We start from the raw sequence: 13,469 nt of genomic DNA on the forward strand, positions 1-13,469 counted from the left end.
CTCTGAGGGAAAGTGAATGCCAACCATGTATTTTTAACTCCTGGTTTAAAAAATAAATAAATGCTTGGGTGTGGTGGGTTGGTGGTTTTTTTATGTCAACTTGTTTTTGACTACTGACTTTGGCTGCTAATTTCATTTTATGTTCCATGTAAATCACTTAGAGGTTTCAACAATTAAGTGACATGTCATTTTTAATAAAGAAACAAATACACTGTTCCTGAGCTGTTTTTTTAAAAATGAAATAGGTTTGAATCGTGGTTTTTTAATGGAAGTTGCCTTATGTATATGTAAGGTGATGAATAAATCCATAATAAATAATAGGTTGGGGGAAATGGATAATTCCAGCATTTTTTCTTAGGGTTTGACAGTATAGTTTTAATTCGCAATCTTGCCACTTTGGTGGCAAGTCCCCTTTCTGAAGTTATCCTGAAGGATGAGAGATCTCTGGTCCTTTAGATGATGTCTGGCTCCACACTACACATTTAAAGCACTATGTTGCCACTTTAAAGAGTCAAAAAAATACTGGGAACTGTCATTTGCTAAAGACACTGAGAGTTTGTTAGGAGACCCCCTATTCCCCTCACAGAGCTACAATTTCCAGAGTTCCCTGGGGAGACAGTTTGGTTGTTAAACTGCTCTGGGAATTATAATTCTCTGAGGTGAATTCAGAACCTTGAAGAAAACTACAGTTCCCGGAATTCTTTGCGGGCGAAGACTTGGCTATTTAAAGTGCTTTAAATGTATGGTTTTGAATGTGGTTTTAAGATGTGGGAGAACCAACAGGGATAGCCTTTTTTTTTTTAAGTTGAGAGATGCACCCAATGGGTTAAACCTATCGAGTTCTGGTCTGAGCCCTAGAAAGGAAATTGTGGGGGAGGCGAGGAAGGGAAGAAGGAATCCTTTTTCTTTGTTATGGAAGAAACGTGCTGGGTGTCGTCATTTCCGGTGCCCTTTCTTCCCTCCTCTTCCTGGTGGGAATCTGACTTTTGAAATTTCCTCCTCCTTCCTTCTTTGTCAAAGAACTGTGGAACTGCAGCAGGTGCTGCCCAGGCAGATTGGTGGTGCGCTGCTTAGCTTATAGGGAGAGGTGAGTTGTATTATTATTATTATTATTAGTTCCAGAGTGCTGCAGAGAAGAAAAAAAAATTGCACGTAAAGTAGGAGAAACCCTGCTTCAAAATAATAATAATAATAATGAGCGTGGACTCTGAGCTGGAGGTGGGCAGAGTAAGCTAAAAGGCAGTTCACCTTTAAAAGCTAAGCTGTTCCTCATCAGGATCTCAAAGGTAGCTTGCTTCTGGACTTGGAGGTTCTACAGAACACTAGAGCAGCCCTTCTGGATCAGGGCAGTGGCCCAACTAGTCCAGCACCCTGTGGCCAACCAGATGCCTCTTGGAAAGTGCTTAAGCAGAACCTGAGCTCATAAGCCACTCTCCCCAGCATTTCTTGCCTCTGCGTACAGAGGCAGAGAATGGTCCTCATAGCTTGTAGCCACCAGTAGCCTTTACCTCCATGAATTTGTCTAATCCTGGGCCACTTTCAGGTCAGTTTCTGTGCTATAGCCAGGTCCTCCTCCTCTTCAATTGATTTGATTTGTTATAATTCTATGCCACTTTTCATTCAAGTAAATCAGTTGGAATAATAATAATAATAATAATAATAATAATAATAATAATAATAATAATTTATTATTTATACCCCGCCCATCTGGCTGGGTTTCCCCAGCCACTCTGGACGGCTTCCAACAAAACACTAAAATACAATAACCTATTAAACATTACAAGCTTCCCTAAACAGGGCTGCCTTCAGATGGGAAGGCACCACGAGGTCATCTATCCCAACCCCTTGCAATGCAGGTATCTTTTTGCCCAGTGTGGCGCTCGAACCCACAGCCCTGAGATTTAAGAGTCTCATGCTGAGCTATCCCATGGATAGATAAGTAACAATAACACAACAGAATATCACAAATACGTGCCATATAGAATGAATAACAAACCACCAGCAAAAGAATTACAAATAATCCATAAAACAATTACAACACTATTAACACCACCACCACCCAAAGAAAACAGCACAATGGCAGCAAAAATCTTATAGGATTCACAAAGTACTACAGCAGTCATAATCTATAAAACAATATTGACAACACTGACAAAGTAACAAGCAAAAAATCAGCACTGTTTCCTCTCACTTATTTTTTGTTTCTTGCTGTTAGGAGGAGAAGCCTCCCTCGCTGGCTTGGCTTGAGAATTTCTGGCCGTCGCTTAGAAATAAACCACTTCTACTGATTTTGCAGATCCCCTTGACTGTCTTGGACCTCCTTCATTTTTGACAAGAGACGGGAGAGAAAACGAGAGGAGGAGGAGGAGGAAGGGGCAGTCCGGTTCTCAAAATGGACATGCGGAACGTGACAGGCTCCAAAGCATGGGAAGAAATGGAAGGTGTAGCAAAAGCCCCACATCACAGGGGCACGGGGCAGTTCCTTATTGGGACACCTTCCCATTATATAAAACGTGAGCCAGAAGAAGGGGCGCTGGAACGCTGGGAAGCCCAGTTGCAGGAGTTTCTGAGGATGCTGCAGGCTCCCAACTCAGGATGCAGGAACCTACAAATATCTGAGGAGCCCTCCCCATGGGAGGATGCTAAGGCCTTCCTGGCCTCCTTTGAGCAAGTAGCCTCGGCCTGCCAGTGGCCTCGGGACAAGTGGGTGGCCCTCCTCCTGCCGGCTCTCAGCGGAGAGCCTGAGCAGGCCTTCAGCGGCCTCAGTGCCCAGGACAAGGGAGACTACAGGAAGGTGAAGGCAGCCATCTTGGAAGGGGAGGCCATTGCGAGGGAGAAGCAGCGGCAGCACTTCAGGCAACTCCGCTATCGGGAGGCGGAGGGTCCGAGAGGAGTTTATGACCGACTCCGAGAGCTTTGTGGCCAGTGGCTGAAAATAGAAAGGCACACGAAGGATCAGATTCTGGAGCTGCTGATCTTGGAGCAGCTCCTGAGCATCCTGCCGGGAGACATGCAGAGCTGGGTCAGGGAGCGAAAGCCGGAGACCTGCGCCCAGGCGGTGGCCCTGGCAGAGGGATTCCTCTTGGGGCAGGACGCGATGGAGGGTCCGGAACAGAAGGTGAGAAATTCTGAAGGTGTACAGCAGCAGTGGGGAAGCTCTCTCTAGCCGGTTCATTTAGACCCAAACTTGGCCCTCCAGATGGTTTGGGACTACAACTCTCATCATCCCTAGCTAACAGGGCCAGTACTCAGGGATGATGGAAATTGTAGTCCCAAAACATCTGGAGGGCTGAGTTTGGGGGTCCCTGATTTAGACCTTCCAGGACTCCATTGGGCCTGTGGTCAGCTAATGGAGAGTGTTTGCAAATAACAACCACCTGGTTGTTAGAGCTTGACAGGTGGGCAGGCCCGCCTACCTGTCAAATTTCGCCTGGGGGTGGGAGGGGGAGATAAGTATCCAGACTGCTGGACACATCCAGTTTTTCACCTGCTGGCGTATGGTGTCTATGATTGTTATTCTAAAGCAGCAATGCAGCAGCAAGCAAAGGCTATAGCAGCCAAGTCTGCTGCTTGTGGCTGGAAAGCCAGACAGGATGTTTGTGACTGTTGCCATGGAAACAAAGGGGCAGTCCATTCTGTACTGAGCACCGGATGTTAGCTCAGTGTGTGTATCATATGACCTGTACAGGATGTACATGGGTGGAGTTTGGAGTTTCTCTCTGTTTGTTGAACAGAGCAGACATGTTTTTCTCTGTACTGAAGTAAAGACAGGAATAAAAGAATGTAAGATACATTTCTGTCTGAGTCTGATTCCCCTCCCTGGGGATATGCAGGGAGCAGGGAGAAGAGAAGCAGTTGGTGTGTTTTTCTCACAGCCTGAGAAAAATCGCCGGAACGGACCTTGTGTGTTTTTCCTACCGGGAGTCGCCGGAGGGAGGTCAAAAGAATTCAGCCGGTGCCTGGAGAGATAGGCACATACCTCTGACCGACCCTGAATTCTAACATTGGTAGCAGAGGACGGTTGCTACGATCCATGGGACTCTGCATCAAGGAGACTGTATTCATCCCTCTCCATGGAAGCCTGAGATGGAAGCTGATTCTCTGCAGCTAGAAGCTGACCAGAAGAAGCTGAAAGCCAAGCTACGGAGCCCAGGTATGAGATTTTCGGGCTTAAAAGTGTGAGTGCAGATGGATTAATTCTCTGCTTCATGGGAGCAACGTTTGGGAAAAACAGCTCCGAGAGAGAAGAGTCTGCATTCCAAACATTCCTGTGGTTTTTCCTGTCCACGGAAAGGAATGTGGTTGCTTAGCAACGCAGGCCAGTTTCAAGATAAGGGCTGGAAGTCGTGTTTTGACTAGGCCTTTACAAAGGAACTGTTGGAAAGGGACTTTCCAAGCAGCCAGTGTTATTGCTGCCAGGTGCACAGAGTGTAAACAAGCCAGCTATTGGATTTTAGAGGCTTGTGTTTGAGAGTCAATGCAAGGACTCAAAATGGATGTCAAGAAGGGAAGCCTGCCTTCTCCACCCCTCTTGACCAGTGACAATTATGCATCTTGGTCTATTAAGATGAAGGCCTTGCTGCAGAATCAGAGACTGTTTGGGGTGATTGAGAACCCCATCCCTGCAGCACCAACGCCTGTTTGGGAGTCACAGGATGTGAAGGCCAGAACTGCTATAATTCTGTGCGTGTCAGACTCTCAGCTTGTTCATATACAAGATTTAGAGCACGCGAAAGATGTTTGGGACACGCTGAGAAGGACACATCAGAGAGATGCAGGTTCTTCAGCGTTGCTGTATTTTGAAAAGCTGACTAACCTGAGGCTTGCGCCTGATGGAGATGTTCAAGCGCACCTGACGGAAATGAAATTTCTGCGTCAGCAGATGGTGGAACGCAATTTCCATCTGGATGAGGAAGTGTTTTGCTTCATGGTGATCAATAGCCTGAATCGGACTTACAAAACGGTTGCCAGTCAGCTGGGGTCTCTCCCAGCGCAAGATCTAACGGCGGACAGGGTCTTTGCCGTGGTTCTGAACGAACATGACAGACTTGCCGCCCTGGAAGTGAAGGACAGGGGGAGACAAGAACGGTGTTCAGACACCCCCACTGCTGTAGCTACTGGAGGAGACGCTGTAGCTTTGAACGTTGTCCGATGCCACAATTGTGGGCAGACTGGGCATCTTCAGCGGAACTGCAGGAAGCCACGTCAGAACAAAGGAGCCAAGGGAAGCTCCACAAAGTCTGAGGCGTCAGGCAGAAGTCATGCCAAGTCACAGGCGAAGCCTGCAAAGGCTTTGATGTCCCTAAAAGCCACACCACAAGTGGGGAATTTCTTCGTTTTAGACACGGGAGCGACGGTTCACATGACCCATCGTAGGGATTTGTTTTCGTCGTTTAAGAAGCAAAGCTTCGTTGTACAACAAGCCAACGGTCGAGAGCTGGAAGCCACCGGAATTGGGACTGTGTATCTTAAAAGTCTGAACTTGACTATAAACAATGTTTATTTGGTTCCAGAGTTGAAGTACAATCTGCTCAGCGTTTCGCAGATTGCCAAGAAGGGACTAAAACTGTCCTATGATGGTCAACACTGCGAGATCTACAAAGATGGAGAGTTGTATTTTTCTGCCAAAGAGAAAGATGGACTGTATTTGTTGACTTTTGATCAAAGTGATTACATGGAATGTAATTCTTGTGATTCTAACATGATCTCTTTTGCAGGTGTAGCTGAGAAGAACGCCAAGGAGGTCACCTCGAGGGTCGACAAGGCATTTCAGCGGGTGTATGCTGATGTGATTGGTCCTTTAGCACCATCTAGAGGCAATGCAAAGTATTACCTAATATGTGTTGATTCTTTTACAGGTTTTGTCTGGATTTATCTTTTGGAGAGACCGAAAGAAGCCTTAGAAAGGTTTAAAGAGTTTTGTGACAAAGTTAAAAATATGCATGATGCTGACATAGATTGTCTTTGCACAGATGAGAAGCCAATTTTTCTCTTACAGGATTTCCAGAGGTTCCTGAAGAAGAAAGGGATAAGACACAAAATTGCAGCTTCCGAAGAAGCTTGGAACAGATGTGTCTGTGTTAGGGTGAACAAAGAATTGCAAAAGGGAATGGAAGCGCAATTGCTTAGTTCACATCTGCCACATGAGTACTGGGCTGAATCGCTAATGTCATATTGTTACACGTGGTTGAGAAAGTTTTCAAAAGAGTTGGGAAGTTCTCCTTTTGAGAAACTGTTCCACAGAAAACCTTCTGTTGCCCATTTCAAGGTTTTTGGGTCTCATGTGAGGACAGAAGCTCCAGGTGGAGTAAAGAATGCCAGAGGCATTTTTGTGGGTTATGAAAAGGGTCTCTACAGAGTAATTTTGTCTGAATCTGGTAAGGTGATTCTCACAAAGTTTCTAGAGAGTGCTCCTGAACAGGAGCGAGTGATTCTTCACACATTTCCCACAGGTGATGATGATGATTCTGATGATGATGATGATGAGTTTGATCTCATTGAGTTCAGTAGTACTGATGATGACAGCGATAGCTCAGACAGCTCAGTTGTCACAGTCATTGAGAGGAAATCTCACGTAATGACTAGACCCTCAGAAGAGGAGGATGAACCACTGATTAAGCTTAGTACTGGTTCTCCAGAGAGTTCAGAGGCTGAACCAGAAAGCAAGGGAGAGCAGCACCTCTTACGTAGGTCTGAGAGAGCAACGAAGGGTGTACCACCCAAGAGGTATTCAGAAGAGTTTGCCAACCAAGCTATTGCATGTGTTGCTGTTGTAAACGACCAAGGTCAAATTGAAGCTGTGTCTGAGTCAGAGACAAAGGCACAACAGAGAGTTGCTAACCAAGGTAATGCAGAAGCACTCATTCCTTGGAAGTCACACAACCAGAGAGGTACATTGGTAAAACCAGTGGCGGATAGTTCCAAGGGTGGAACTGAAACAACAGGGGAATGTTATAAGTATAACAACTGTTTGTTTTCTTCTCTGGATGACGCTTTGCTCGCAGCACGCATTGATACTTTAGGGGGAGTATGTTATTCTAAAGCAGCAATGCAGCAGCAAGCAAAGGCTATAGCAGCCAAGTCTGCTGCTTGTGGCTGGAAAGCCAGACAGGATGTTTGTGACTGTTGCCATGGAAACAAAGGGGCAGTCCATTCTGTACTGAGCACCGGATGTTAGCTCAGTGTGTGTATCATATGACCTGTACAGGATGTACATGGGTGGAGTTTGGAGTTTCTCTCTGTTTGTTGAACAGAGCAGACATGTTTTTCTCTGTACTGAAGTAAAGACAGGAATAAAAGAATGTAAGATACATTTCTGTCTGAGTCTGATTCCCCTCCCTGGGGATATGCAGGGAGCAGGGAGAAGAGAAGCAGTTGGTGTGTTTTTCTCACAGCCTGAGAAAAATCGCCGGAACGGACCTTGTGTGTTTTTCCTACCGGGAGTCGCCGGAGGGAGGTCAAAAGAATTCAGCCGGTGCCTGGAGAGATAGGCACATACCTCTGACCGACCCTGAATTCTAACAATGATATGGTGCTGAAATGGATTTCTATTGGTTACTCATTGGCCTGGATATAAGCACTTTCCCCCCAAATTCTGATCGTGAAAAGTCAAGTGCGGCTTATATTTGCGACCTTTCACTCCCAGCAAAGTGGCGCAGTCTCCCCCCCCCCCCAGAAGCAGCCCAGGAGTGCAGGACAACGGCGTCCTGCCCGCCCGCTGCTCCCAAGCCTCCCCTGAGCCGTTGGAATGAAGGGGGGTAGGGGCAGAGGCTGCTGGCAAAGCGGCCCAGCTCCCCCCCCCCAAAGAGCAACCCGGGGGCAACGTGGTGCGTCCCGTCCGCTGCTTCCAAGCCTCCTCTAAGTCGCTGAATTTTAAAGATGCGGCTTATTTGCAGGTGCGGCTTATATTTGAGCCAATACGGTAATTTGTTATTTCAAGTGTCTGGGTGCTAAGTAACCGGTGGAAATTAATGTATTTGGAGGGATTTGCTCTAGCCCAGATCTTGGTGGCCAGAAAGTGTATGTCATGTCGGGTTCCTTCGGACCATTACAGTGGTACATCGGGTTACAGACGCTTCAGGTTACAGACTCCGCTAACCCAGAAATAGTACCTCAGGTTAAGAACTTTGCTTCAGGATGAGAACAGAAATTGCAGCGCAGCAGCAGTGGGAGGCCCCATTAGCTAAAGTGGTACCTCAGGTTAAGAACAGTTTCAGGTTAAGAACGGACCTCCAGAACGAATTAAGTTCTTAACCCAAGGTACCACTGTACTTGTTATCCAACTTCAGGCTAGCAGAAGCCATATGGCCTCTTCCGTTCATGATCTTCCTCACTGCTGTTTCAGGTACCTGTGCCTTTTGTGGTGATGGCTGCGGATCCTTCTGAGACGGGCCAGCTTCTGCCACAGGGCACCTGGGCCGGGCAGGTCTTCAGAGAAGCCACGGACAGGCAGAGCGAAGTGACGAGATTGCCGAGTAAGGATTCACCATGCTCAGGTTTTCATGAGGCGGTTTCTCCTCTCACTCCTTTCCCCCCCCCCTCTCTGGCAAATATTCACTTGTCTGCCATCATCATTATTATCATTATCCCACATTGGTCCCAACAGCCACAGCAGGAGCTGCAACGTCTGACAGGTTGACTTCACCCTTAAGGCGAATTTGAGGGGAGTCCCCCCCCTCAAATGGAGTAAGTGCACTGCATCTATTATGTGGGGTGGGGTTTACCTGACCCCCCAATATTTTATTAAAGTTGGCACCCCTGTCCACAGTTCTCCCTCACCACGACGCTTCCCTTGTCACTCAACCCCCTCACTGCCACAAGCCCTTGTTCAATTTCATTGGATGTCTCTAGGTTCTAGTATTATGAGATAAGGTGGAAAATCTGTCTGTTCACTTTCTCCATATCACAATCACATCCCTTCCCTTACTCCTCTTTCTTCTAAACTAAAAAGTCCTAAAAGCTGTAACCTTTCCTCAAGCTGGGCTTATAGGCCTCAGCCCTCTATTTTCTGGGTTTTTTTTTTTTTTTTACTCTAGCTTCTGATATTCAGAGCTGGACAATATTTGACTAGAGAGATGCAGTACAACATGACTGACCTGTTTTCCATGAATTTCTCTAATCCTTAAAAAAAACAGAAGACTCTCATAAACTAAGCCAGCAGCCATTGCCTTGTCTAGTAGTTTTAAAATTTAATTAGAAGTGCTTTCTATTGTCTGTGCTGAAGCTACAACTACACAATTTCAGTGGAAGACTTTAATTCTTATATTATAAGGGGAGAAAGAGAATATTCTCACATATTCTGCCTTCAACAGCTCTGATACTAAACTCTGTTGATTTTCTGTTTGGAATAATCACTCCAGAACAGATAAGATTCTCTGGGATTTTTTTATTCCTACAGGTAATGAGCGGGTATTGGAGGATGAGACAAATACCCTCCACCAGGAAGGTTCTGGGCAAGGAGAAGCAAGCAATGCCTGTTTGAGAAGAGATGAGGATTTCCATGACCATCAAAAGCGAATAATGTTTGAGAATCAGCCAGGGCTGTTGAATGATGAAGAGAGAGGATATGAGAGTGGTCTGGTGGGAAAATCCACTTTCTATGCAGAAGTTAGCAGAGAGGAGAGAGAATCCGGTGAATCACAAAGAATAGAGTGTAGTGAGGTACTAAAAGCATCGTCTGACTGTCGAAGAAACTTTGAACGGAACTCAGACCTTATGGTACAGCAGAGCATTCACATCAGAGAGAAGCCATACCTGTCATTCTATTGTGGAAACAGTTTCATTCAGACGCAGGGCCTTCTTGCACATGAGAGAACCCACACAGGATTGTGGAACACGTATAATTATTCTAACAGTGGGAAAAACTTCAGTTGCAGTTCAGGCTCCATGCAGCACATGAGAATCCACACAGGAGAATCTCTGTACACGTGTTCTCACTGCGGCAAAAGCTTTGACAATTGTTCAGTCTTACAGGAACACGTCAGGCTGCACACACTGGAGACACCGTACAAGTGCTCAGACTGTGGGAAGAGCTTCGACAAAAAGCGTTACCTGAACAATCATGTGAGGAAGCACAGAGGGGAGAAGCCGTATGAGTGCCTACAATGCGGGAAAAGCTTCCCTATAAAGTCCAAACTTGTAAAACATGAGATAATACACATGAGGGAGAAGCCATACAAGTGCACCCTCTGTGGGAAAACATTCGTTCGGAAGTCAGACCTTTGTGCACACGAGAAAATCCACACAGTACAGTAGATATTTCAAAATTTATCAGGCAGGGGAAGAAGCCAAGAATAAAACACAAATCATTAATAGATTCCAAGGATAGAGGTGGCTTTTCCCTGCCAGATTTAAGGTTATATTATGAGGTGTCCTGCCTTTGCTGGCCCCGAGAATGGATACCACTACAAAATACAGATATTTTAGATTTGGAGGGTCACGATAATAGATTTGGTTGCATTCATATTTATGGTATGAAAAAGTCAAAGTACACAGAGATTTCCTGAACCACTTAGTAAGAAAGTCACTATATGTCGTATGAGAAAAATACAAAAATCTCTTGGAGCAGAAAACACTATGGTGGCTCTCCCCGCTAGAAGCAATTTATGTCAAAAAACTGAATATGAGAAAGGGTTGGGCAGCATATAAGGGATTATTAGTAGAAGAAGAGCACCAGTTGAAATTGAAAAAATTGAGGATATAAGAGATCTTTTAACGGATTGGTAACAGTATCACCAGTTAAAGAGATGTTTTTAAAACAGATAAAAGAAAGGATTTTCTAATGAAATATCGAAGTCTGAGAGAGTATTGTTGGAGAATAATGTGAAATTACTCTCTAAAATGTATAAATTGTTATTGGAATGGTTTACTAAAGATGAAAAAGTTAAACTGGTTATGATACAATGGGCAAGGGATTTTGGATACAACACACAGCTTTCAACATGGGAAAAACTACGTAGAAAGGATTTGAAATTTACAGTGTATTATACATTAAAATAAAACTATATGAAAATGATGTACCACTGGTATTTAACTCCAAGTAAATTAGCAGCAATGTATAGGACGAGCTCAAATATTTGGTAGAAATGTAAAGAAAAGTTAGGCACCTTTTACCATATGTGGTGGAACTGTAAAGTAATAAAGGAATTCTGGGAAATGATATACAATGAACTGAAAAAAAGTTTAAAATAACGTTTGTTAAAAAAACCCAGAAGCCTTTTTGTTAGGAATTGTGGGTGCAGAGATACTGATAACACTGTTTATGTATGCTACAACAGCGGCAAGAATGTTGCTTGCCCGAGGTTGGAAAGAAAGCAAGGTCCCTACCAGAGTGGACTGGCAGAGCAAAATATTGGCTTATGCAGAGATGGCAAAAATGATGGGGAAAATCAGAAACCAGGAGGATCAAAACTTCAACAAAGAATGGGAGAAAATTATACTATACTTGACAGACCACTGTAAACGAACACTTTGGCAGGTCTTAAATAACTCTTGTAATGTTATATAGACTTTGGATACAATGGAGGGCTGAAAATTAGGAGGACTTTTAGTATACAATTGAAAAAGTTAACTAAAGAACCCACAGAGGGGAGTGGGGAGGTCTTGAGATTTGGAAGAATCTTGTGTATTTTTTATTATCTGTGATTTTGAATGTGAATGAATTTGTCAAATCAAGTAAAAATTCTTCCCCCTCCCCCCCAAAAAATCCACACAGGACTGGGAAAAGGTTATAACACTGGATGCACAGCTTGTGCCTTGAAAGCGTCAGTAAATTTTATTTTATATATTTAGGATATATAAAGAAATGCCTTTCCGGGGGGGGGGGGGGTGTGGAAATCAAGGCAACTAAAAGAAGTAATTTTCAACAATTAAAGCTTTTAAAATAAAACTAGTCTTACAGAAATAACTATGCAACAGTCAACCCCTCCACATCGGTGAGCAAAAGCAGTGAATGCTATCGCCCATCTCCAAAATGTTCTGGAAAAGCCTGTGTGATGGACAGTGAGCACTGGCATAGCTACATCTGTTTCTCTTGGGAGGGCATTCCACAGCGAATGGTGCCACGCTCAAAAAGACCCCGTCTTTCCCACCCACCCACCCAAACTCAGGCAGCATGGGGGCATAGGAAGAAGAGAATGGATTCAGCAAAACCAAAGCCTCACCCCACAAGAATGATCCCACACAGAAGGAAACGTGTGTGAGTGCTCTCTGGACTTCTCCGCGACCCTTCCCCTCTGCAGGGAGGTGGGACCGATTCAGATGGACCGCCCCCGCCACTTAATGGATCCAGTTGGCTTCCAGAGAGTGGTAGGGGATGCTTTATCCCATGTTGATGGTCTTTCAGCTGATTCTCTGGTGGCCCGCTGGAATGCGGAGTTAACCAGGGCTATTGACTGTCTGGCTCCGAAGCGCCCTCTCCAATTGCATGGAGCCCGGACAGCCCTGTGGTTTTCCCTGGAGCTGAGGGCGATGAAACAATCGCTGAGACAGCTAGAGCGCCGGTGGCGGAAAACTCATTCTGAATCAGACCGGACACGGGTTAGAACTCAACGTCGAGCCTACCAAGTGGCAATGGCGACGGCGAAGAGGGCCTTCTTCGCCACCTCCATTGCATCTGCAGAAAACAGCAGCAGGAGACTTTTTCAGGTGGTTCGCAACCTATCGGAACCACCTGCACCACTGGGGCCTGGTAGGGACCCCAAGATCTCCCACAATGCTTTTGCAAAGTTTTTTGCAGATAAAGTCGCTCAGATTCAGAAGGAGGTAGACTCCACCGTGGGAGCAGGGCCAGGGCGGGAGAGTGCTAGAGTTCTGTCTAGTCCTGTTACATGGGATCAATTCCAATCTGTTACCTCCAAGGATGTGGACAGGCTGCTTGGACAAGTGAAACTGACCACCTGTCTCCTTGATCCTTGCCCATCCTGGCTGATAAAAACGAGCCAGGAAGGGCTGGGCGAGGGGCTTTGCGGGGTGGTGAATGCTTCCCTCTGTGAGGGAGCCTTCCCAGACCCGCTGAAAGAGGCGGTCATTAAACCGCTTCTTAAAAAAACATCTTTAGACCCAGCCAATTTGGCCAACTATTGACCAGTCTCAAATTTACCATTCTTGGGCAAGGTGATTGAGCGGGTGGTTGCCAAACAACTCCAAGCATGCCTGGAGGATGTGGACCATTTGGATCCCTTCCAATCGGGATTCAGGCCTCACCATGGGACTGAAACTGCCTTGGTCATGCTGGTTGATGATCTCCGGCGGGCTAGGGACAAAGGTGAGAGCTGTTTCCTAGTTCTGCTGGATCTCTCAGCGGCCTTTGACACCATCAACCATAACATCCTTCTGGACCGTCTAGAGGGGCTGGGAGCTGGGGGCACTGTTATACGGTGGTTCCGCTCCTTTCTCCTGGGCCATGTCCAGAAAGTGGTGGGGGGGGATGAGTGTTCAGACCCCTGGGCCCTTACTTGTGGGATGCCTCG

The 13,469-nt window shown here is 45.8% G+C and overlaps 1 protein-coding gene across 2 annotated transcripts; it reads left to right on the plus strand.

Moving 5' to 3' along the window:
• The first annotated feature begins 922 nt into the window (after positions 1-922).
• On the plus strand, positions 923-11,695 carry LOC307208554 (uncharacterized protein). 2 transcript variants are annotated; one of them, XM_079963251.1, is made up of 4 exons: positions 923-1,087; positions 2,216-3,118; positions 8,345-8,495; positions 9,398-11,695. In XM_079963251.1, exons 2-4 carry the CDS (start codon positions 2,393-2,395, stop codon positions 10,252-10,254), a joined length of 1,734 nt encoding a protein of 577 aa, XP_079819377.1. In that variant the 5' UTR covers positions 923-1,087; positions 2,216-2,392; the 3' UTR covers positions 10,255-11,695. The 2 variants fall into 2 exon arrangements, with proteins under 2 accessions (XP_079819377.1, XP_079819378.1); XM_079963252.1 differs by having other exon boundaries at positions 8,345-8,474.
• The last annotated feature ends 1,774 nt before the right edge of the window (positions 11,696-13,469 follow it).

The sequence above is a fragment of the Podarcis cretensis genome, assembly GCF_951804945.1.
Source record: "Podarcis cretensis genome assembly, chromosome: 2".
Lineage (NCBI taxonomy): Eukaryota > Metazoa > Chordata > Lepidosauria > Squamata > Lacertidae > Podarcis > Podarcis cretensis.